General features: G+C 38.1%; 2 protein-coding genes and 1 long non-coding RNA gene across 3 annotated transcripts in view; 1 reads left to right on the top strand and 2 right to left on the bottom strand.

Moving 5' to 3' along the window:
* Positions 1 to 140: 140 nt before the first annotated feature.
* Positions 141 to 8,997, top strand: fam20cl (family with sequence similarity 20 member C, like). Its single transcript, XM_066655314.1, has 10 exons — positions 141 to 514; positions 1,175 to 1,350; positions 1,554 to 1,632; positions 2,228 to 2,320; positions 4,677 to 4,792; positions 5,679 to 5,859; positions 6,852 to 6,961; positions 7,396 to 7,477; positions 7,566 to 7,625; positions 8,039 to 8,997. The coding sequence occupies exons 1-10, from the start codon at positions 141 to 143 to the stop codon at positions 8,283 to 8,285; spliced, it is 1,518 nt and encodes a 505-aa protein (XP_066511411.1). The 3' UTR covers positions 8,286 to 8,997.
* Positions 8,093 to 14,565, bottom strand: LOC136677717 (uncharacterized). The gene is made up of 3 exons (XR_010796413.1): positions 14,327 to 14,565; positions 13,795 to 13,817; positions 8,093 to 8,225 (listed from the first exon to the last, which is right to left on the bottom strand). It is a non-coding gene; the product is annotated as an uncharacterized lncRNA (long non-coding RNA).
* A 3,415-nt stretch (positions 14,566 to 17,980) lies between these two features.
* The window catches only part of LOC136677714 (ectonucleotide pyrophosphatase/phosphodiesterase family member 1-like), a 115,882-nt gene continuing 107,418 nt past the window's right edge, over positions 17,981 to 26,444 (bottom strand). The window contains exons 20-25 of the mRNA XM_066655313.1: positions 26,287 to 26,438; positions 24,642 to 24,777; positions 24,038 to 24,112; positions 22,673 to 22,805; positions 21,582 to 21,726; positions 17,981 to 20,857 (exon numbers count right to left, since the gene is read on the bottom strand). Of these exons, the coding sequence (XP_066511410.1) occupies positions 20,705 to 20,857; positions 21,582 to 21,726; positions 22,673 to 22,805; positions 24,038 to 24,112; positions 24,642 to 24,777; positions 26,287 to 26,438 (794 nt within the window). The 3' untranslated portion in view covers positions 17,981 to 20,704. The remainder of the gene's footprint in view (positions 20,858 to 21,581; positions 21,727 to 22,672; positions 22,806 to 24,037; positions 24,113 to 24,641; positions 24,778 to 26,286; positions 26,439 to 26,444) is intronic.

Below are 26,444 nucleotides of genomic sequence, written 5' to 3'. Positions count from 1 at the left end.
TGCAGCTGCTCCAGAACTTTCAATTCATTTCATGGTTCTCTATGAAGGTTTGGTTTTAAAGAGTGTGTGATTTTAGCCTATGAACCCTCTCTCTCTCTCTCTCTTTCTCTCTTTCTCTGTCTCTGTCTCTCTCTCTCAGTATGAGAGCGTGTCGGTATCGGCGGATGCCTGGTGTATACGTCTTGTTGCTGTGTGTGTCAGTGGTCCTCCACTTGCTGGTGGCTCTGCTGCTTCTGTCTCTGTACGCCCCCCATTGTGAACTCCTTCATCCTCCTGTTTCTCAGCTTCAATCCAACCACAACTCAGACCACCTCACGTTGGACAGTCCCAGAAGCAAGGCTGACCCCAGGAGACAGGCAAAGCATGAGATCAAAGTAGGAGCATCTGATCCCTCCAAGCTGGACGCTCTGTTCTCCCACACACTGTACAACCTCCACAGTCCGCCCAAACTTGACGAAGACTGGCTGCTCAAAGTCCGAACCAAAGGGGCAGAAGAGCAAAATGAAGAGCAGTGGTGAGATTGCATAGCTGTACCCTTTCGTTTATTTAAATCTTTGTTAAACCACTGTTAGGAGGAAGCAATTTGTTTCAGTATAAAATTATACAGTTGTCTTAGTAAGTAAATATATATTTTTCAGCAATTAGTGATTCCAGCCTTTGCATTTGTTTCAACTTATTTCCAAAAGAATTCCAAAGTTCAGTAATAGAAGCTGGTAACACCTTCTGTTTCATAAGGTCCAAGTAACTGAAATGACAAATTTAGACTTATCAGCCCAGAAATCATTTTTCTAGAGCATATGTTGTCTAAGGCAGCATGGTGGCACAGCAGGTAGTGTCGCAGTCACACAGCTCCAGGGACCTGGAGGTTGTGGGTTCAAAGAGTCTGTAAAGAGTGTTGGTGTGTGTTGGTGGGTGCTCAGGTTTCCTCCCACGGTCCACAAACACACGTTGGTAGGTGGATTGGTGACTCAAAAGTGTCTGTAGGTGTTTGTGGCTAGTTGGCTCTTGAAAGGGAAACAATGTCTGTGTCAGCTTTGGTGCAGGCTTAGGTTAAACAGGCACATCTGTAATTTGTTGGTTTTAGAAACAGTGGGAGGGAAGACTGGGCAAGTTAAATATACTGAGGGATTTGGATAATTGTTTCAGCCCTAAAAGCACTAATCCTCTCATTTAGGTTGAGCGACAGCCGAGAGGGCTTTGACCCCATAAGCTGGAACAGCAGCACAGATACCCACCCACCGTGGCTTCGCTTTCACTTAGGCATCTCCCGCTGGCAGCTGTACGAGCACAGAGACGCCAACGTGCCTGTGCTTCTGCAACAAATGAACAAATTCCGCATCGTCAGTGCAGGTACAGAGCCTACAACACTGACCGCTGAGCATAAAGATACATTTACACCAGGTCTGCAATCTTACAGAGATTCCTTGTTGCTGTTATTAATGCTGTGGTTATTGAGAGTTTAAAAGGTGGAGCATGAAGACCTCTAGTGGAACAAAAAAGCTGGTGGTCATTACGTTTTGGTTGATCGTGACTTCTTTGTCGACATGTTTTAGTTCAGAAGACAGGAGGGACTCAGCTGAAGTTGGTGATGACATTCCCTGACTATGGACAGGCACTCTTCAAGCCCATGAAGTGAGTCTGACAAGTGTGTACAAAGTGACATAAAATTTGGATGTTCTATGTGAAAATAAGTACAGCTATATGGTTTACTCTCACCAAAATGTTTGCGCATAGAATATGCCTATTTGTTTGCTGAAATTTGTGATATTAAAAGAGACTATACTCTTATAGTAAATATAATGCAGGGGCCTGTTCTGTTTACTGTGTGTTCTATTTTTTCTGCATAGAATCTCCTATACTCGTTTAAACACAAGTACATTGTACGTATTTTTCTTTTCAGTGTCTATTTTGGTAGCATTTCCCAAGACTCTATTTACTGTTTACTGTATAAACATTTTAGAGCTTCATAGGGCCTTATGTTGCCCTTTCAGTGAAACAGGAATTGCAGCTTGGTTTACAGGATATCTGTGTAGCTGCATGTAAAACATGACGAGGGGCATAAGCCTACACTGGACCCTTATAACTTTTCACCTTTTCTTTAAGGTTGCTGTATGGTCCTATTGTAAGTACTTCAACTGGATTTTGCAAATATTGTAAATAATAGGCACAGATGCTGTGCTGTAAGCTAATAATTGCTTTATCAGCTTCTTTCTATTTTTAACTGCAGACAACAGAGACATGAGGAGACCAATGTGAACCTGTACTATTTCTCTGACTTTGAGAGGCACAACGCTGAGATTGCAGCTTTTCATCTGGACAGGTACAAAAAGAGACAGCATCAACCTTCTCTTACCTTTTTGGCCCATTTAACTTAATAAAATCTGATTGTAAAATGGATATGGAGCTCTCTTTGAATAACTGTGTATAGCCATGTTTCCTATGCTGAGTTTATTGTGGGATAGTTTTGCCTACAGTCTCTGTGCGCGCTTATGCACGTCATACACATTTTGCTGAATATACCATTCATGTGAAACAGAGAGATTTGTATCAGGAGCAGTGACATATTGATTATTATTACCTTTATTTTTGCATATTCAGTTTCCTTTCTTCATTAGCTACATTAGCATTAACAGCAGTCTGGAAAAAGTTTGTGTTTATGTATAACTTCTTCAGTTCTCTGTCTGAAAGGCAACGATTGTGGGGAAATGCTGTTGTCTCTGGTTTGTTTATGTTTAGATCTCTGTGTCTATAGGGCTGGAACATAATGATTGAGGGGAAGAAATGACTGTTTGTATCTAGCTAAAGTTTAAAATGTTTGCAAGTTTATATTTACAGAATGAAATACCACGGAAACTATATTTTTAATTGAGTTGTTTAGTTTTGTAGTACGTTTGCTCTGTGTTTACTTTTATGCAGTTAGAGCTATCCCAAATATAGATGCTGTTACTCTGCGGTGAGCAGAGAGAGAAATTCTAGCATACTGGACCAAGACACTTTGAATTTTTACCCATTTACAGACATTAGGGGTTGTAGCATATCAGATTGCATACTGGAGACCTAGGCAATGATGACAAATGTTATGAAAAGTGATTTTTAATTAATATCTTTAATGTCTCATTTAACCATTCCAGAAGCTATAAACAAATTAAAGGCAGTAATGGAGCCAACAGAACACAAATGATGTGCAAGTCATTCCCCAAATTTCCCCCTGAATATTTACCTTATATGGTTCCCAGAACCTGCTTCAGAAGATTGGTTGATTGATGGATTCTTTATTACTCTAACAGTGGGGGAAATTCACAATGATACAGCAGCAAAGGGACAGCAGAAATAAAATTATATGCTCGGCTTAAACTATCTGGGTTCTAAGAACTGGGAAGGCACGTGCAAGTAGCAGTTACTTTAAAGGCAAAGCCAAAGTTCCTGCAGAACCTCCTCAGACATTTGCAACAAGATCTGACACTGGTAACATGAGAGTTTGTCAACAAACAGAAGTAGTCACTGCCCATGAGTTGTGAAATGAGGCCACTCAGTGGTGCTGCAGGCTCAATCGCTATAGTTTAAAATTGGCTTGATTTCTTAGGCCCAATTTAATCTCCAGCACTTATATTATTCATTCATTCATTCTGTAACCGCTTATCCAGTTCAGGGTCGCGGTGGGTCTGGAGCCTACCCAGAATCACTGTGCGCAAGGCGGGAACACACCCTAGAGGGGTGCCGGTCCTTCACACTCACTCACACACCCACTCACATCTATGGACACTTTTGAGTCACCAGTCCACCTACCAACATGTGTTTTTTGACCACGGGAGGAAACCTGAGCACCCGGAGGAAACCCACACGGACATAGGGAGAACACACCAACTCCTCACAGACAGTCACCCAGAACGGGACTTGAACCCACAACCTCCAGGTCCCTGGAGCTGTGTGACTGCGACACCATTTCGCCCCATTTATATTATGTTTATATGCTTCTATAATGAAAAATGACCTATATTCACTGCTCCTTCTGAAGGAGAGATTTTAATGTAACTTTAGGGAACACAACTGAAACACCACTGTTGTATCTATAAAGGTACATTTACACTTACATACTACACTTTTTTTCTGAGAATGTAGATACTGAGCTTACCAAATTCCAAAGTGATATTGTTTCAGACATACACTCTTATAAATAAACAATAAAGGTGCTACAAAAGAAGCATTTTTTGTTCCATAGAGAACCATTTTTGCTAATATGTTTAAATTAGTAAAGAAACGTATGCTTAAGATATGGATTTTTAAACCTTTAAGAAGGTTCTGCACACTCACACATCTCTTAAATGTGTTCTTTATGGCATCGGTCAAAGAACCCTTTATTGTACCTTTATTTTTAAGAGTGTAGATGGCTGAACATACTTAAAAGTAATTTAAAAAGTATATTCATAATCATAGATTTACTTTCATGGTAGTGATGGAAACAAAATAAAAATTATTAGTTATTGTTATACCGCATACATTACAAAAAATAGCAAATGTAACAAGAACACAGAAATCACACGATGAAGGTGAAGAATACACATAGCTGCTTTTTTCCCCCAATATATCTGCAGCTAAATATTTTGCAAGTTACCATCAAACTAATATTCCTCTTTATGCCTTCTTGTATTTTTCTTCTATCTTTGTCTTTATGGAAGGCTTCTTGGTTTTAGACGGGTTCCTCCAGTTGTTGGAAGGCTGATTGACGTCATTAAGGACATTAAAGAAATCACCACAGATCACAACCTGGCTCGGACCTTCTTCAAATCTCCAGGTTGACTATGAAGCTGGGTCTGCTCATTTTTCTTTTCCTTTTTTAAATTATGTATGATATAACAGTGGCTTATATATTACTTGTGATTATAGCAGAACAATATTTGCAAAATAATGTATAATACCTACACATAGACCATTAAAATGTCCAGTTAAACTAAATAATGAGGTGAAATGTTGGGTTATTGGTATCGGCCCGAATAAGATAATTGATTATCATTTTATTATTTTATTTACTTTACATATTCTTTTTCAAATAGTTACAAAACTAGAGAACACAAATATATAAAAAATATATCGAGATTTTCATAACACTCTATATGAAGGACTCTCTTTTCTTAATGGGGCAGCTGTGGTCTAATGGTTAGAGAAGCGGGTTTGAAACTGGAAGTTTCACCGGTTCAATCTCCACAGCTCAATTCAAGAGTCTTTAGGCAAGGCACCAAACCCTCAACTGCTCCCTGGGTGCTGGGCTGCCTGATGCTCTGAGTGTGCGTTCACTGCCCTCCGAAGACATTTCATTGTGTATATTTAATGTTTACCAACAACAAAATAAGGTCTAGAGCCACAAAATTGGTTATGCTGCCAAAAAAGGTTATTTGTGTGTCTTAGAACTCAAGAGGTTGTTTCAGGTTTGATTACGTCTTGAAACTAATGAGCTGTTGGCTGTTAATGGCACTTTTAATTTGTAAACACTTGCCTAGTCTTTTTTTTAGGAGGTAAACATGGTAAACTTGTCACTATCTGCCCCCTTGCTTCACTGTTTCATAGAAATCAGGCCTGCCAATTTACTGTTGGGATATGAGGGACTGACTGGCTGTAAATGGCATTGTGTCAAATCTTTTGCTTCCTCTGTGGTTCTGGCCTTTCACCTCTCCGTATGTCAGTGGGGAACTGGTGTTTTTATGGCCAGTGTTCGTATTACTGCTCCACGGAACATGCTGTGTGTGGCCAACCCCATGCTCTGGAGGCTTCTCTGGCTGCCATGCTGCCTGACCTTTCCCTGGCCCCTCGACGCTCTTGGAGAAATCCCTGGAGACGCTCCTATAGCCGCAGCAAACTTGCACTGTGGGTAGTAACTTTGTTTGTGTGTGAGTTTGTTTGCGTTTGTGCGTGTATGTACAACAGGGTTTTCCTGAACAATGGTCACTTAATTTATAAATAGAGGTCCTGGCCAATCTGATTTCCTCTTACTCTCCTAACTACAATGAAGGATTACTGGATTAGGAACACATACCTTGTATATACTCATTGTGCATTTTGTCAACTCCATTGGCCATACAGGAGCACTTTTTAGTTTTACATTTACAGATTGTAGTCTACCTGTTCCTTATACTCTCTTATACTTATTTCACCCCACCTTTCAGTGGTCAGGACCCCCACAGAACAGGTATGATTTGGATGGTGGATCATTTTCAGTGCTGCAGTGAAACTGACTGGTTGTGGTTTATTGTGTATTGTATTGGTACCAGTGGATCAGACAACAGTGCTGCTGGACTTTTTAAGCCACTCCGTGACTGAATGGTCCACCAACCAAAAATATCCAGGCAACCACATCCTGCGCTTAGAGGATGACTAACACAATCTGTGCAGAACCAGATGTGCTACTGTCTCTGACTTTACATCTACAATTCCTACTTCCACTCACTGTCCACTCTGTTAGACACACCTCCCTTGTTGGTCCTCCTTGTAGATGTAACGAGAGACAGTAGCTCATCTGTTGCTGCACTGTTTGTGTTGATCATCCTTTAGTCATTCATCAGTGGACATAGGATGCTGAATATTTTTGGTCACTTTATCCATTATCATATGCCAACTGCCAGGTGTTCCTAATCCAGTGATTGTTTAGTGTATGTTGAAAAGTGAATGAACAGTGTGATTATCATTTGTGTGCAAAGCTGATTTGACAATGCTGACATGTTTTAATAAAATTGCAGTTCTGTGATTGAACTATGTTTTTATATTACTGTAATGCATTGGCACCACAAAGGTTATATGGTTAATGTTGTATAGTAATCAGTGATTGTTATGTATTATTGATTCAATACTGGAATATTTAGATGGGAGACAACACCAAATTACTGCAACTCTGTCAAAAACACTCCACCCTATGACCGTGGCACCCGACTGGTGGATCTAATAGATATGACCATCCTTGACTTCCTGCAGAGTGAGACTTGGTTGTTTCATCCTATACATTTACATTTACATGCAATGAGGCATATGAAATCAACACAGTTAAAAAATATATAATTATATTAATAGTACAATTATATTAGAACAAGGTACAAAAGATATACCCTTGAGGATAACACCACAGTGATCACAAAATAAACCACTACAGTAAGATTTTTTGACAATGTCAAAAAACAATAGATAATTAACAAAGCATAAGTGCAATAATAATAATCAATCCCTATGTGTTCCCACCTAAGAAGATAAAGAGTTCAGTTCAGCAAAGACTAAGTGCAAATACAATGTGCTTCAACAAATACTTAATGCTCAATTACATAGTTTAGCTGGGCAATGTGGAAGCTCTTTTTCAGTTTTAAATCATGTTTTCATGGATATCACCAAACTCCATGCTCTGTTATTTTACTGCAGGCAATATGGACAGGCACCACTATGAAACGTTTGAAAATTTTGGAAATAACACATTCCTATTACACCTTGACCATGGGAGAGCGTAAGTGTTTAAACACAATGCATTTTTACACAGAGCCGAGGATATTTTTGTTTGTGTTGATTGCATCTTATGTTTTTTTATGTTGTAGGTTTGGTCGTTACTCCAAAGATGAACCTTCCATACTTGTCCCTCTTGTTCAATGCTGCAGGTAAATTTGACATCATTCGTGTATCTTAACATAAACTCAACATTTTGTTTTTAATCTTTGATATTTCCTCCTTTGTTTTTCACCGTCTTCCTCTTGGTAAACCCCTGATTCCCCACCACTGCTCCTTGTCCTACATTAATCTGGATTGGTTGACATCACAGGAATTGTTTGTATGTTTTTATATGAGTTGCAAGAAGCAGAATACAACATATCATAACAAACACCATATTAAGGTTTAACATATCTCTAGGTTTAGGCCATAAAGGAGGATCTGCACATATGCACATTTTACTTAGAAAAAAGCAATTCACTGTGAAGTTTTTTTAGGATCCAAATACTGTTCTATGGTAGCAACCAAGAGGGCTCTTGTCTTGAACCATCTTGTGATGTATTTCAACCTTTCTCTCTGCTAGAATTCGTCGTTCAACACTGCTGCGGCTCCGTCTACTCTCTCTCCCTGAGTACCGCCTGAGTGACATGATGCGAGCTTCATTGTCCCAGGACCCTCTTGCTGCTGTGGCCCCTCTCCTTGCCGAGCCACACCTCTTGGCATTAGATCGTCGCCTGTCCAAGGTCCTTGAAACTGTCCAGCGTTGTCTTCTGCAACACAAGCAGCACAGTGATGTCATATATGATGACATTCCTGACTATCCTGGATAAAAAATGTGCCTCTAAAATTTTTATAGTGCAGTCACACTTGAAGATTTTTTTGACCAATCTGATTAAAGGAATACTTAACTAGAATTATGAGGCTGGTCTAGTTAATGAGTAATGGAGTGTAAACTTAAAGGTACACTAGTTTAACCTGAAAATTACATCTTCAAAAATAATTGTGATGCTGCACTGAGCTGTAATAGGAGGAACCCTTTCATTGCTCCTCTCGGTACAGCACTGCAGAAACTACACAATGTAACTTTTGGAGGAGGTTGGGAGAAACACTCACCATGATTTCAGGAGAGTACTATAAGAATTAATTACATTCTGCAACTGTAGGAGGAGACCAGGAGCAGAAATACCAGATCTTACCTAACGTTTCTTTCACCAAGGCTACAGCCAAGAAGGTGCCATTGTCTGACTTGATATGTTTCTAATCATAAAAAGTAAAAAACCAAATTTAACCAAATATTTACTTCTAATGCGATAGTGCTGCATGCTGACCTGTAACAAAAAGGCAGCACTGTAGGTCGCAGAGGCTAATTAGCATGTCAGTTCACTCAAGCTGAACTTCATGCAAAATTTTAAACAAAATACATATGCCCATGGTGAAACTGCTCGTTATACTGATAAGATACTGACCATGTTATGTAGCTAAAGATAATAGCATCCTGAAACTGAAATTGTGTACATGGTTTTTTCATTACATTTCATTTTCATTGGCTTAGTGGTTAGCACGTTCGCCTCCCAGCGCTGGGATCTTGGGTTCAAGTCCCATCTGGGTGGAGTTTCCATGTTCTCCCCGTGTCTGCGTGGGTTTCCTCCGGGGTCTCCAGTTTCCCCCCACAGTCCAAAAACATGGAGGGTAGGTGAATTGGCACCAGGAATAACTGTCCTGGTGTGTAAATGAATGTCTGTATGTGTGAGCCCAGATATGGATTGGTGTTCTATCCTGGGTTAAACCCAAGTGCCCGATGCAGTCCTTCAGGTGGACGGTCGTTCCTGGTCGAGAGTACGCTGTGCGCGTTTGGCGGACGCTTCTCACCAGTGTGTGTGTGGATTGAGCGTTCTGAACAGTGTGGATTGTAAAGCATCCTTGGGTGTCTAGAAAGGCACTATATAACTGTAAAGATACATACATTACACAATGTCATTACTGAGGGTCATGTGACACATCAAACTTATTGGGAATTTCAGGAGAAATATTAGGAGAAACTTAAAAAAAAAAAATACAATTATATATATATATATATATATATATATCTCAGTGGCGACTGCTCTAAGACTGCAAGCTCAGCTTCCACTAAAATGTAAAAAAATAAGTGATCAAACATATACTATTATGTGTACATGTCATTGAATAAATATGCACTACAACTCGCTCAACTTTTGTTCAGAATCAGCTTCTTATCGCTGGTAAAGATGCGGCTTTCCCGCAGCTTCACAGTGCTTAGAGTTCAATAGCGAAGCAGCGAAACGAGACGAGTCATTGGATAAATGCTGGGCTTTGTCCCGCCCATCAGACGCTCAGGACTCTGGGGGTCTATGGGGCAGTGGGCTGGCCTCGGCTGGCCTGGACGCTCAGCTTCTGCATGATGATTGGATGCTCTGTCTGAGGTTGAATCCCTTTTTGATTGACAGCAAAATGAGCGAATCAGTGATCCTTTGGTGTAAAGATCCGTGGGAGCACAGACGGACACACTTCACATGGGCCAAGGCCGTTTAAACAGCCTAGCTCTGCTGGCCATTGAGAGGACACTAGTCAAGTCCCTGGAAAAGACGCCTTGTTGGTACGACAGGGTCACAGATCATTTTCTTGAAAAGGAACGGAGGGTAGAATTTACGTATAAATAAACCGACACATTTTATGATGTAGGCCGAAATTGAGCTTCCCCTCCTTGAAAGACCAGCATCCGCCACTGAGATATATATATATACATACAGGGGTTTGACGATGAAACTGAAACACCTGGTTTTAGACCATAATAATTTATTAGTATGGTGTAGCGCCTCCTTATGCGGCCAATACACTGTCAATTCATCTTCGGAATGATATAAGTACTGCACAATGGTCAGAGGGATTTTAAGCCATTCTTCTTGCAGGATAGTGGCCAGGTCACTACGTGATGCTGGTGGAGGAAAACGTTTCCTGACTTGCTCCTCCAAAACACCCCAAAGTGGCTCAATAATATTTAGATCTGGTGACTGTGCAGGCCATGTTCATCAAACCTATCTTTCATCAGTCTTGCTGTGTGTATTGGTGCATTGTCATCCTGATACACGGCACCGCCTTTAGGATACAATGTTTGAACCATTGGATGCACATGGTCCTCCAGAATGGTTTGGTAGCAGTGATGTGCCCATCTAGCACAAGTATTGGGCCAAGGGAATGCCATGATATGGCAGCCCAAACCATCACCCCATGCTTCACTCTGGGTATGCAACAGTCTGGGTGGTACGCTTCTTTGGGGCTTCTCCACACCGTAACTCTCCCGGATGTGGGGAATACAGTAATGGTGGACTCATCAGAGAACAATACATGTTTCACATTGTCCACAGCCCAAGATTTGCGCTCCTTGCACTATTGAAACCAATGTTTGGCATTGGCATGAGTGACCAAAGGTTTGGCTATAGCAGCCTGGCCGTGTAACTGACGGACAGTTCTGGTGGAAACAGAAGAGTTGAGGTGCACATTTAATTCTGCCGTGATTTGGGCAGCTGTGGTTTTATGTTTTTTGGATACAATCCGGGTTAGCACCCGAACATCCCTTTCAGACAGCTTCCTCTTGCGTCCACAGTTAATCCTCTTGAATGTGTTTCGTCCTTCTTGGTGGTATGTTGACATTACCCTGGATACTGTGGCTCTTGATACATCACAAAGACTTGCTGTCTTGGTCACAGATGCACCAGCAAGATGTGCACCAACAATTTGTCCTCTTTTGAACTCTGGTTTGTCACCCATAATGCTGTGTGCATTGCAATATTTTGAGCCAAACTGTGCTCTTATCCTGCTAATTGAACCTTCACACCCTGCTCTTACTGGTGCAATGTGCAATTAATGAAGATTGGCCACCAGGCTGGTCCAATTTAGTCATGAAATTCAGTTTCGTTGTCCAACCCCTGTATATACACTTCAGAGTACCATCGCAGTTACAGCAAAATGTACCACAGCAGTGACAATATTTGTGTATACATTTCAGCTAGTACTATATGTAGAACATAATGCATTTCATTGGAAATCTAAAAAAGAGGCACTTCTGCACTTCTGTGTACATTTGTATATATACACGTGTTCATACCTGTCTTTGGAAAATACTCATTGTTTTGTGTGTAATACAGATATTAACAGTCAAACTTCAGAAAACAATGAGTCAAGGCATAACTTCACACATATCACAGATACTACAAACAGTAGGTAAAATGCAGAGATTTTTGACTCACTAATATCAAGAATGTTGGACCTCTTGTCTGATGTGAAAAGCTGGGTAAAAAAACACCACAAGTAAAAAAAAAATATGCAAAGACAAATTTGGTGTATGACATTTGATGCTTTACTTCTGCAATGGACCTTCTTTTCCAAAAGACACTTGTATAGTCAATATTTCTTCTTAAGTATTAATATTACATTATATCAATGGGGATGTTCACAGGTTACACTAACAGGCGCTACTCTTCTTGCATGTCTTGACACTAGCCACCGGAACATTTGTGAGGATTTGATTGCCATAATAATAATAATAATAATAATAATAATAATAATACAGAGGTTGGATAATTAGTCCTGGATTACAAACACCACCATAGTTTATCTCAAGTGTACTGGATAGTGCTCCATCACTACAGAGAACACAGTTTAGTAGCTCCACATGTCAATGCTGTGTGCTTTAATAAACCTCAGGCTAATAATTGGGATTAGTCATAGTGAACATACTCCAGTAAAACAAAATGTCACTCTGGTGGAACCTTTTGCTGTCAATGAGATGGTACCCTCAAGGGTACAAATCCTGTACCTTTAGTTAAGGAACATTATTGGACCTCATTCTAAAATTAATTCACTGATTGTCTGTAACCGCTTGTCCAGTTCAGTGTCGCGGTGGGTCTGGAGCCTATGCGGAATCATTGGGCTTAAGGCAGGAACACACCCCAGAAGGAGGCGCCAGTCCTTCACAGGGCAACACAAACACATACACACCTATGGACACTTTTGAGTCGCCAATCCTCCTACCAATGTTTTTGGACCGTGGGAGGAAACCGGAGCACCCGGAGGAAACCCACACTGACACACCACACTCCTCACAAACAGTCACCCAGAACGGGACTTGAACCCACAACCTCCAGGTCCCTAGAGCTGTGTGACTGCGACACTACCTGCTGCGCCACCATGCCACCATCAGTCTATAATAATTTTAGATTTTTAAATTGTATTGATATATGCCCCATTTCATCTCCAGGACATTATATTCTTTTATTTTAGACAGTTCTGTAATAAAGTATTAAAAATCTTCAACTCTTCTTCTGGAGAAGAGAATGTAATGTACCTACAGAGAACAAAAGTGGACTGTAACACCACTGTTGTATATTTGCTTTTTGTCTGTTGCCTATTGTTTTGTAATGTCTACGGAACCAGCATGAATCCTTTGGGGATAAATAAAGTGTATTCAGCGAAATTCAATTAAAGCCCCTAAATTCTATACAGTACATGGATTATTAAATAGTTAAAAAGGTAGTGAAGAATGAATATGAAGTAGTGCCAGAATTTCACAGGCATAGATTTGGTGCTTTTATTCATAAGTCGGTGGAGACTTATCTGGATGTGGCCAGGCAACAGGGGGTAGTGTTTGAACAATGGCTTAGAGCCTGCGCAATATATACTAAACAAAGCAAATTAAAGCCAGTATAGAGTATTTTAGAAGGTCTTTAGGAACATACGGTTACAGAGGTCAGAAAAACAGCTATGATATCAGATACATATGAGCTTATTCATAGTGAAGGAGATTTCTGGGTTTGGTGGTTAAGGACCTCCTAGGAAAGAGAGAAAATGGGTTGTCTGTAAAAGTCAGCTGGAGAGGCCTTTGTCACTTAAACCGCTAAATCCAGTCTGAAAGCATTTACTCTCTCCAAGGATATAATTTTCTACTACTGCAGTTGAAGTTGAGTTATGAGTCACAGTTATGAAAGAGCATACATGAAATCTATATTTCTTGACTCATATGGGCGTGGATCATGGCTGTGTTACAAGTCCTTTTTTGTGTGAAGGTTTAATATCTTTTAGTATAGTGTTTATGTGCCCTCTCAGTACACTAGGAAATCTTAATAAAAGAGCAGCATGCGAATGAAGAGCTTGGCTGTGTCTGAAATTGCTCCCTATTCACTGTTTAGTGTACTATTTAGTGTGTCAGCCATTTTGTAGCGTCATCTGAATTCTCATTGAGCGATTTGATTCCTTATATAGTACACTAGATTATTACCCACAATGCACCGTAAATCCAGTGAACAACCAATGTACACTACTTACGGACTAATATCTCAGGGCAACATCTGGAGAGCAGCAGGACATCTCAAAGCATGAGAGAGACAGGAGAAAGAAAACCAGACAAAGGGAACAAATAAAAATACAAAGGTTAGTATGGTCATGGTAAAGAACGGGCAAAATTGTCCTGCGAAAAAACCTTCCACGGGTCAGGCAAGAGAGCCCAGCGACATACAGCATGTTGGCAGTTACTAGAAAGCTAACTAAAAGAGCTGTAGCTATGGTAGTATGACAGGGTTAATACAGAACAGTGATAATATGAAAACCAGCTCTAACACCAATAGAGAAGAAGTAACCTGAAAGTGAGTGATTAACCAAAAGCCTGTTTGAAAAGTTAGGTTTTCAATCTAGCTTTAAAGATTGAGAGTGTGTCTGAGCCCCGAACAGTAACCGGAAGGCTATTCCAGAGTTGAGGAGCTTTGTGAGAAAAGGCAGTGTTCGTCTTAAAGCGAGGAACAGCAGAAGGGACAGCAGGTGCAGAATGGTGCAGCAGAGGTCCTTGTTGTAGCTGGCCTACCGCACTGTGCAGGGCAGCACGGGAAAAGGTTAACTGGCTCGTCTGTGGGGTTGGCTCGCCATCACATCATGTAGTGATCCAAATCGCATCAAGCGACACAATTAAAATAAAACCAAGGAAAAATAAACCTGACCGATCTCACAAGACGACAGCGCAGCAGCACAAAAATGGCACCGCCTCTAATCTAACTCTCTTTTTTCAGCAAATCTCTGTCTCCTTTGATCAATTAGCCCGCTCAACACTGAAACTGCAGCCGGAAAAGAGAGAGCAAAGCCCGCAGTTGGAGGCAAAAGCAGTGGGCGGGACAATGCGCAGTTGGCCAACCCATTGGCTAAGAGCGATACCCCGTTTTTAGAAAGTGGGGGTTAACTCCTTAATTGCCGACCATGACAATAATTCACTATAAACAAAACACAACTACTAACCAGCAACTCTTTTTGTGTTTTACAAGATCAAAAAGGATTTTTTAGATACAACCATAGTTAACTGTGTGTTACACAAGACAAAACGAATGATATAAGATGTATGTCCCAATTTTTGGTAACACTTTACTGTAGGGTGCTGTTCTTAAGGCGACATGACACCTATATAAAACCTTGATGACAACTGACATATTTATACATGAACATTTATAAACGCTTATTCCAATTATCATAAAGGTTGCTTTTGTCAACTTTGATGTCAAGGTGACATAACAGCTATGTCAAGTTACATCGATTGTCGGTGACATTATGGTCTGTCATAACATTTTCTGGGGTGACATGACAGTACATTATAACAACTGACAGTGTAGCTTTTTTTGTTGATGCTGTTATGTCAAATGACAGCAACATTGCTTGCCAAATGACATTGGCTCTTGATTATGGAGTCAAAAAAGGGTTAAAAAGATTTTGAGTTTGTAAAACAATACTCACAAATGTAACACTGTTACATGACTTTGTAACTGTGTTTGAGCAACTACACAAACTAAAATCCTTAAATGTATTTAAAGGCACAAATTTAAAACAACAACTAAAAAAAATATTTAAATTCACAGATATGAAAAAAGATTTGCATTGGTTAATCAAATGTTGTGAATATGTGAATCAGTACCTTCTCAAATGGCTTAAAATGTGCAAGAGCAAACCTTTTTAAGGTTCCAAATGTGACAGTGGGAGTTTTTGAATGAGGTGGAAAAAATTCGCCTTCTCTGCTGCGTGTGCGAATCTCTTTTTGCAGTTGCAGATTCAAGACCCTGTTTTGACGGCCAATTGATGGACCAATAAGAAAGCTTTAGTTGGACCAATCACATCGCAAGGTTTGTGTGTAGTTGCTCAAATGCAGTTACAAAGTCCGTTAAATTTGTTAGTATTCTTTTACAAACTCGAAATATTTTTGACCCTTTTTTGACTCCATACTTGATATTTTTAGGATTTAGATTCATGTAGTCTCACTCTATGTTTGTACCTTGACACATGAGAAAAGTGTATCATTTTCTCATTAAAAATGTTTAATCCTCTGGGGAGGCAGAATGGTGGTGCATCAATTTCGACCTTTGCAATGTTTCTATTAAAATCTTGGTGATAACACAGCTCAGAAAGACAGCTCAAAAACTCTCTGAATGTGTAGAAACTGATCTTTCTATTGCATTTCATTGCGAGACTGTAGTGGACTTACATCTCAAGATGAGAACCTGTGAACTAGCTTGAGATTCGCCTCCTCTGCCTCGTACCATGTCTAACTGGTTCACTAAAGGTTGTACAGGAAGTCGCTTGTGCTAGTTGGGTTTTTGTTTTTATAAATAACTTGCCAAGAGGTCTTAAAAATCGCAAAAACTAGCGGCATACTCATTAAGGAGGTAGAGGAGGCAAAGTGCTGCTGGTGCACCTTGCCCCACTGTCATTTTTTTGTCCTCCAGGCATGTGACTGAATAAATGTGTGTAAATGAGTATTTTATGTCATCAAATTAGTATGTTAAATGGTGTGTTATACAAATATATTGTGAAGCGATGTTGTAACGAGATTACTATGAGACATGGAGGCAGGAAACAGGTGCAACATGGAATTTTATTAAACAAAACAAACCTTAAACTGAAACATGAAACTAAAAACTAACTAGAAAAAATGCACACACACAAAACAATAACAAGAAGAGCAAAACACATGGAGATGAGAAAACACACTAAACTGCAGAGCCTAATCTAGAACAAGACGACAGTAAGTAGCACTAACACACTGTAGCACTGTCAGTGATGACAGAGAAAAAACAAAGACTCAAAGCCTTTAAACACAAAGAGAGACACAAAGTTGGGAGAGAACCAAACCCAAGAAAAGAGGGCTGAGACTAGAAGCAAAACAAACCATAAAACAAAGAAAAAGAACACAATGAAACAGGATGGCATTAGGAAAACAAAAAAGAGTGGGCAGAATATGACAGAACCCCCCACCTACCACACACTACCTTTTTAACTATTTCATAATTCATGTACTGTATAGAATTTAGACTTTTGAATTGAATTGAATACACTTTATTTATGCCCATCTCTGAAATTCAGACCCATCTGAGATTGTACATTATTTGCAGGTATCTGGGAGCCCCTATTAAAATCTGGGAGACTCCTAGAACTCCTGGACACTGGCACAGATGGGCCGGCATTAATATCCAAATTGGGTAGGCGCACACAGCTTCTACAGAGGGAGGTGGCACTTAGGTGCTCTCCAGAGCACTGGGAGGTGCTGTTGGAACTGGCACAGTAACAGCAATACTGAGGAGTGGCAAAGGACCTGGTTCTATGCCCACCATGATGGACAGACTTGCAGTTGAACCTACAGCAATGTCTATAACATTTCGCAAGCCCACTTTGATGTTCACTGAGGCAGGCAGTCCTGCAATCGAACTTGAGTGGTGCTCTTGAGTGTACACACCCTTTATCCAATTGTTGGTAGGTATTTTAATGCAGGGTCCCACCTTTTTAATAAAAATCTGGTTGGATAGATGTAGTAGTAAAATGAAATATTTGACTGCAAACATTTAATTGATTCAGTAAGAAAACCAATTGAATCTGACCCCAGATTTTGTGTGTACATGTGTAAAAAATCCCTGTAATGCAGCAATATCAGATTTTATACTGAACTAGACCACAGTCATTTTGAGTGTGGGGGGTAGATTTATGAGGGGTTATGAGAGAGTTATTACAATTCCATTCATTATACTCTAATGTATGTAGGAAATTTATTCATAACTCTGGAAGTAAAACGGTTTATAACCCCAAATATAAAGGAGCATCAGAAATAGCCATTTTGCCACCCAAAAAAAATAAAAAATAAATAATAATAATAATAACAATAATAAATATATATATGTTCCATTCTAAATTCTTCGAACCTTGGTGTTTCCACAAGTTTTGATGAGAACCAAGGGTATGTAATCAATTGGGGTGTTGCAAGGTTGCTTGGTTCCTGCATTGCTGTGGCTGAATTCAGGGCCAGAGCCAGAGATAAATTAATAGAACAATGTTTTATGCACCGTTTATAGCTTGATTGGATATCATTGTAAATGAGCTTGTGAACAGTAATAACAGCTGATAAAAGTAGCCAATGCCCCTCAAGTTGTACCTCAGAAAACACAGAGACATGACATTTTCATATTTTACATCTTTTTATTTCCTGTTTTTTTTCCCCCTTCTAATCAGAAATCAAACATATATATAACTGGTGACTTCCCGATTTGCATTATCCCATTTTTGAATAAAACGTTACACAGACACATATGGTTCATTTGCTCTGCAAATTACTTGTCCAGCTCCATGGCACACTAATGCTCACCATGCCCACGGACACCATTGCGGTTTGTGCTGTAGAACTATTCTAGACGTATACACATTTTTCTGGTTCAAAAACCAATTTATATTGGAGGAAATGCTCAGAAAGGTTCCAAAGAGTGTGCATAAATGGGAACTGAACCAGTTCCATGTTGGTAGAAAAGGGCTAAAATTGGATTTGTCTTTATTGTATGCATTATTTATATTTATGCTAATTTAAAAATGTACACACACTACAAAAGCACACACTACAAAAATATTATAATCATAATAAATCATATTTATTATTTATTTTATGATAAAATACTAAGAAAAAGAGCTTAATATACAAACATGTACACCATGACACTGTGAAGTAATTTTCTTATGTCCAGGTTCCATGATTACATCTTTTTGCATAGTTCATAAAACCATAACAGTAATTATGGCACATAAAGACAAATACACTACATGTCCAAAAATTGGTAGCTGCTTTATAATCTCTACAGAAAATTATTAAATGAAACCTAAATGTGCAATGAGAATAGTTAGAACAGTGAAAATCTCACTAGCATTGAACTGTAGAGGATTGGAAATGTGTTTTTTGCAGACATTGAGCTCCATTTATATATATAAGAGTAAGAATTGTTTCATATTCTAAATTTATTGCAGATATCCAATTTTCAACATCGGGTAATTTTTTTTTTGTCCTTCTATTTAAAAATATTATGTTTCGAAAACTTTAAAATATTCAATTCTCTCTCTGGAGAATAGAATATGATGTATGACTGTGGAACAAATCTGGACTCTAAACCCTCAGATGTACTCTGAAGAAACATGTAGTCTGTCTTTACCTATAGTAAATAGTAATGTACTTTTTCCTGACAAGCAAGGGCACAAACGAGATATTGAAACCTTTCATTTCCAACACTTTACAATGGTAATTAATTTCCATTGAGTTCCATCACAGCAGAAAACACAGTTCCACAGATCAACACTGGAGGACTTCCCTCTTTATATCCCACTATGTATATGCATAACTGAACATCTCTGTCAACAAAACATGCACATTAATGTAGTTGAATTCACTGACAACATATCTGAAGGAACCTTTGGAAATATAGTGTATTTTTCAGCTATATTTTCTAAGATTTGGAAATGAGGATATACATTAGCATTCAAACAATAAATTTTTAGCTCAATACTTTCTGCATAATTTCTACATAATATGGCTTTTTACTGCATCCATTGCCATCCATCCGTTTTATGCTCTGTGTTTTTTCCCCACAGAGTACTTCAGTCACTTAGTCAGCAAGCTTCCTTTAAGGAGTTGTGACTTATTAATCCCCTTGCTGGAAATGAAATTTCTCGTTTGCAATGTAATTGATGTGTTTAAAGCTGTTTGATGAATTACTTTGAATTTTACTTTGGCCTCAGTGTATGTGACATTTGGCATTAAGCTTTTCTGTAGCAACTGCAGGTTATAAGGAGATTGTACAAATTGAACAACAAACTTATCTTAGTACTTCATAACAGATAACGGGAGAGAAGATGACAAAACCTTTGCTAATCCTTCATACAGTTATTAGAATTTACTGTAAACAGTTAAAGAGTAGGAAACCTGTTCATAATAATACGTATGGAGGCTAATACTGTACACGAAACCTACCTACAGCTACCAGAAATGTCTTTTCACTAAGTGATTTTTCAAGGTCGTATTTTTGGATTTGATCGTGGCTTTGTTCACCTGCTGAGTTTTTACTTAAATACTATATTTCATCATTAAACGCTCCTTAAAAAAACCTGTGACAATCTCATTTTCCCCAGAATATGATGCAATATTTATTTATATGTAAATTCAGACGGAATTAATACAACCTGGGTTTTTTTTTACTGCTTGTTTTACGAGCAGTAGTAAAAGGCTCAGAAATCTTTACTTAAACAGGAGCACGCACTCTGGAAAAATGACTAAAATGTTCCATTCGGATGGAATTAAAACTACCAAGATACTCAGGTAATAATTACTTTACCCCCATATCCACAGGTAAAACAAAATATATAATTTAAAGTCAACAAAAGGTGCACCTGAATGTAGCAGAATTCACTAACAACGGGTGTCTACAAATCTTTGGAAATACATTGTATTTTTAAGCTACATTTTTTTTGGTATTTTCCAACACAGAAAATCAGGATTTACTTTGGCACCATTTGTTTTAAATATTGCATAGGGTTTATTAATTTACTCGTTCACTGTAACCGCTCATTATTCAATATTTTAGCTCAATATCTTCTGCAAAATATGTACAAAAATGTGGCTTTCCTGTTTTCCTTTGTTTATGTTGTTTCACAAATATTGACTGGATTTTGTTCCCTTCCTGAGTATGACAGAAGTGTTAAATAAGTCAAAAAACTTCCTCCAACTAGTCTATTTCATATACCATTTTAAGTTTTTGACTGATTAATCCTCTGGATGGAGATTGTGCTTTTAGTATGGAATTTAATGAATGGCTTTGATGCTGGTCCACACAGACTAGGGCTGAAGTGTCATTCAAACTCACAGGCACTTAAAAATAAGCTCTTTTTCAGGTCTGAAATAATGCTAAAATGTTGGTAGAAAAGTCTTGAGTTGTAATGTTTCTGCCACAGATAAGCGGTCATGATAAAAACTCAGGCCAGTCAGAAGCTCAATATCTCGAACTCGTGCCACGTGATGCTGCGCCCACTTCTCAACCCATGAATAGTCATTTCCGTTCTGAATAAAAGAAAGAAGAACAGAAATGTCAGCATTTCTGAAATAAGTTTATTTATATCTAATGCCCCTTTTCTGCGGTTATTTAGTCACAGTGGTTAGACTGACATTTTTAGTAGTCCTAAAAAAATCTGCATCCTCATCTGGGTTTAAAATAGAGCACTAGAGACATTTTGTCATTCTCTACTTGTCTCATACTTATTTCAAAAAGTAAACGAAACTTTCAAACTCCATATATACACATGATATATTTTCTTCTAGGGATTTCTCATGTAAATACTGCTGCTACCTCTGAATTATGGCAAATTCAGAAACCTTTCACTGAGAGACACCTAGCTATTAAAGGGACATCTATAATATTGTTGCTGCATGCAATAATTAATAACTTCTATTTATGAATTTAACAGAAAACTGATCCGTGTTATAAAATATTATTCATTACTAGATTTTCCTGCTTATTCTTTGTTCTAGTTATTTGTTATAAGGTTGCTCTTTTGCTGTGTGTGCATAATTACTATTGAAGATAATATGTTTGCATAGCCAGTTAAATATACAAAACTACTTTTAACATAATCCATTCATTATTTTGAGGATTAAAAAAAGCAGTTTCAAGTAAAACTCACTCATGAAATATCATGAGTTTCGGAACTGAACTGAGGTTCCGCAGAGTAAGAACTATTTAGCAGATGTCTCGAGTAAACACGAGACATTCCCGTCAGCTACTCACATGACAGAACTCCATGTTATCAGGTCTGTGTGGCAGAAGGAAAGACAAAGCCTCAAGCGGAACATCACACTTTTGTAGAGTCACAGAGAAGTTCTTACAGCTTGTTAGAATCACAAAGAAATGTGTAGGGGTTGGTGTTTCATTCCTGGTACAAAGAGACGGTGGTCAGAGCATTGTAAGCCTGCTAAGTTTGAGTTACCAAAGCAAACAGTCAATTAAGTCAAAAGAGACTGTGGGTTTCATGGATTCCATTTTAACACTGAAGTAAATCATTATAAATCATTATAAAATATCATAAATATTGACAAAAAATACACTATTTTAAAATACACTAATGCTTAAAAGGTGATGTTACATATTATTAATAACAATAGAAAACAAAATATTAGGCCTTGATTGCTAAGAAATCAAGGAAAATTAAACAAATTAATACAGTAATTCACAATATTATTTCATTTATGTGTGTACTTTACATATTTACATCTTTGAATGCCGCTCTGCTGATCAGATTTTGTTTTTATCACTATATTCCATTTTGCACATTACATGTATATTACATTTGCCAGATCTATTATTTTAAAGATAATATGGCTAAAGATTTGTAGACACCTACTCATGCAACATTTCTTATGAAATACAAAGTACTAATTGGTAATTCATCCCCTGTATGCAGCAATAACACACTACTTCCTCTGAGAAGGCTTTAGGAATGAGAATTTAGAAATGAGTATTTGGTTGCATTCAGCCACAGGAACCTTAGTGAGATCAGATATTGATGTTGGACATTTAGTTCTGGATCACAAACACTATTTCAACACATGTTGAAGGTGTTGGATGGTGCTCCATCATGCCGGAAATCACAGTTTCACTGCTTTGTACCCCTGCAGACCATGGTAGACATAGAGCACTGTGACCTTAGGCTAATTTGCAGCAGCCCCAGTGTGTCTGACAGCATTTTATAATTTTCCAAGGAGATTATGTAACGCATGTGTGCACAACTTAACTCAATAGTGTCTAGAAACCACTGCATATTTTGAACACATAAATGATGATGTAGTTGGTTTTTGAGAAGAAACAGTCAAGTAACTTACAGTGCCTTCCTAATCATGACATCATAATTTCCATCGAAGTTATCATCAAATACTGGTCCACTAATTACATTGAGGTTTTTCAGATTTTGTGAATACTTCACAAGGAGGACATTATGAAAATGATCCCAAAAGCCTGTAAAAAGCAAAGAACATTCATTATGTTAATATATTTAATAATATTTATTTCATTTTAATCAGAAGGACAATAAAAACATGTAATTTATTCTTAAGCGTCAGAAAAGTGCTGTTTATTGGATAAGGACATTTTCGATTGTTTCTACCAGGGATAGTATGGTTGTTAATTTGCTCTGCTTGAAATTAATTTTATATTTGATCTCTTATACAATATCATTAGGAAATTAAAAATGTGTATTTAATAACAAAGGTGTAATTAGCTTCTTTGTAAATTTCCATTAAACATTGGTTTCTGCTTCTACTCTGATGCTAGCAAATTAATAACTTGTATGTATGGCCATTTTGGAACTGAAATACATAAAAGGTTGTATTCTTTTGGGAACAGTTGACTAGTACTGTAAGACCTTAAATAAGACCTTATATCACAATATATTTTTGGGAAGAAGGGTGTGTTTATAAGACAGTGGCTTTTCAAATGTATCTGTGGACTCCAACGTGAAAAACTGAAAAAAATACAAATGTTTCTCTAGAGAGTATGCAAAGTACATTAAATTGTTATGTATTCTTGGCCACGAGAGGGCAGAACAAAATCAAAAGTGTACTCAAACATATGTTTCTTCTCTGCTCTTACATCCTATCTTTACTCTCTGCTTGTCCTCTTTCTCCATTTTCCTGTTATCTATGGCCTATCTACGCAGATTAGGAGATTTCGAGTTGGGCCAATATATATGATAACACCAACCTTAAATTTGTATTTTGTTTTTCCACACACAATAGAAAAAAATGATCTGGTCAGAGATATAGTTGAAACGCCATTTTCAAGACAAATGTTTTAAAAAAATTGAACATTGTGAGAAAAGGATGAACCCATGTTTATTGCTTCTGTTGATTCTCAGCTCTAAAGGGAATTAAAACTGCCAGAAATACAACCGGAGAGAACCAACTTTGGTCCAAAAGAACCTTGTTGGAACTGAAACGCACAGATAAACTTTAGACAGAGTGATCAAATAGTTCATGAGAAAGAAAGGAGGATGGATTTTGTGTACAAATAATTGTTACTTTTGGTAAGTAATGCATCTTTTTTTTTTATTAGGTTGTCAATAAAAAGGTGACAATTCAAAGTGCACAATTCAATACTGAAGGTAATTTCAGGGTACAATAGAGCATTTCATGCCAAGACAAGTATCACACAAGCAGTATATTCTGCTGCCTAATAAAATTAACAGTTACCTTTGAAGGTTGGATACATTGGTATGAGATTACTTGTGATCAAGGAATCAGTCTCATTTCCAATTGGACCCAGATCTGTGGAGAGAAATCAAGTTCATAAATAAAAATATAAGCTAATATGTGGTACATCTTATAGTATAAATTCATCCAGTCCAGTGGTTCCCAAGCCTAAATTCAGGGTCCACCAGCAGTCCATTGTCTTGAGCCCCTGCCACTCTGGTCTAGGATTAGATAAGGGTCTTTTTGATGAGCTATAAATGCTGGAAATATTACTGTAGAAACAGATAATGTTTTACCCTGTCAACCTTGTTCTCTTTTTTTAAATACATTCTTAATATAAGATTATATATAATATTTCTACAAAAAATCCTGTCCCATCTTGTTTGGGGTCTTTTGAGATTTGCGGTACATCAGCCCAATTATTGTAAACAGGCTATAAACTCAAAAAAAGAAATGTGGTATTGTGATAGATGTGCCACTTATTCATGAAAAAGTAGTACTGTAATGAAGTCACTGCAGTACAGTTTCCAGAGTGAAAACAGTGTTTGAATGTGTTTATTTAAGATGGCTCAGGGCAATAATTAAGACATGCTAAGACACTCACTGGGAAGATGAAGAAATCCGTATTTGAGGTCTGTTTTTTTTTTGTAGAAGGAGCAGGACTGGCTTACACTGGGTGGAATACGCACATCAGCACGAACACACTCTTCTAGTGAAGAATTGAGGGGCTGAACACTTGTCTGAGAAATTATGATTTATAGGAAAAAGAAAGAAAGAAGATAATTATGTGCTGGAAAATTACCATATATATCCAGAGTTATGCAGACAGCACTTAAAATACCATTCTGCAAATTCAGCTAGTCTAAGATGCATCCATAATGGACGCAGATATTCAGTTCAGCAATTTGTATACTTTCACAAAATAACATGACATGAAATGGGATGTTCTGGGGAAGCTGAACATAAACCTAAGGTCACCACGCCCAAGAGTCAGCTAAATAGGGAAAGAAATTTGGAATCGCTTTTGCGATCCAGAACTAATCATCCTACGGCCATTCATGACCTCACTTATGTTTTTGAGAATAAATGTAATCAATTCCTGTGTAAATCAATTCTCAGAAGAGGCTGCAACTGCAACAATAAGGAACAAAATCCCTAAAAATATCCATGATATAAAAAAAAAACCTGCCAAAGTGATTTTTACCAGCCTTTGGCAATATTGTACATAGTTATGAAATGATAAATAGTTAAAGATAGTAAAACACAAAAAAATGCATTAAAATTGAAAAAGAATAGAGTAACAGTTAGAATAACAGTTTTGTGAAGAGAAACTCTAAACAGAAGACACACACACACACACACACACACACACACACACACACACAGTTCCATGGGTGCAGCTCATGATTTATACTGAGACTTGACCACATAATGAAACCGTACATGATCAGTCTGAATGCTAACAAGAGGAAAGGATATATGACTTAAAGGGCACTGGAGATCAGCCTCTTTCACATCAAACTATGTTTAAAAATAATGGAAATATATTGTAGCTGTTCTACATACTTGCACAATGTATAGTGATGTATGTCCACTTTTCAGATGACAGGTCTGTTTTTCTGCCTAGCGCCTATCAACCCTTACCCTTCGGATCTCTTCGCCGGTTTCATTAGTTTATATCAATTTTGCACATAGTCTTTTTATAATTAGTTTTTTTTATTATTGTAGTGTACTTTATAGTATTTGTTGTTTTATATTGTTGCTAGAAACTGCATTTCTAGCAGTTTTCACTAAAGTTAAAATAATCCAATGTAAGAATGGGCTTTTTTGTCTCCTGAGCATGCCCTATGTTTGCAAACATTTTTTAAACAGAGGTCGGCAACTGGCACTGCAACATGTTGTGCAATTGGGGTATCTATGGTTAGTCACGCAAAGGTCATATTCCATAGAGCCCTTATTCCAGTTTTAGAAATCTGGGTCTATGTTGTGTCCATGATTTTCCCAATACCACTCATTAACTGCCCAGTTCTGGTGTATTAGCTGTTATATATATTATGCAGGGGACATGGAAACCAATTGAGCTGTTTTGGAATTCAGTTTAGCGATGGCTGTGGCATCACCAGTGATTGAACTTGCTATGTTCAATTGATAGGGCCATTGACTAGACTTTTGTGCCTTATTTTTATTAGGAAGAATATCACTGTTTTGTAACTGTTTCAGTTTTTCAGAGAAATGAATGTGAGTCTCACCAGTGGTCCCAGTGTATACGAGACCCAGAGAGGCATGAGAATATCTTTGCTGTATCCACTGATGTAGGAAAATTGATGCAGTATGCAATAGTCAGCCTTCTGTAAAACTCGAGGGACTCCATATGGCAGGTGAAGTCTCTTAAGGGTTTGATCTGTCA

This window comes from Hoplias malabaricus, chromosome Y (genome assembly GCF_029633855.1).
Source record: "Hoplias malabaricus isolate fHopMal1 chromosome Y, fHopMal1.hap1, whole genome shotgun sequence".
In the NCBI taxonomy this organism is placed as follows: Eukaryota; Metazoa; Chordata; class Actinopteri; order Characiformes; family Erythrinidae; genus Hoplias; species Hoplias malabaricus.
Note: the sequence above shows the minus strand (reverse complement) of the source record. Positions and strands in the feature narration are given on the sequence as shown.

What these genes read in the sequence shown, in the direction of transcription:
- fam20cl (XM_066655314.1), top strand. Translation starts at nt 141, where the DNA reads ATGAGAGCGTGTCGGTATCGGCGGATGCCTGGTGTATACGTCTTGTTG. An exon ending in GAGCAAAATGAAGAGCAGTG is followed by an intron (nt 515 to 1,174) that starts GTGAGATTGCAT and finishes CCTCTCATTTAG; the next exon opens with GTTGAGCGACAGCCGAGAGG. An exon ending in AGCCGCAGCAAACTTGCACT is followed by an intron (nt 5,860 to 6,851) that starts GTGGGTAGTAAC and finishes TGGAATATTTAG; the next exon opens with ATGGGAGACAACACCAAATT.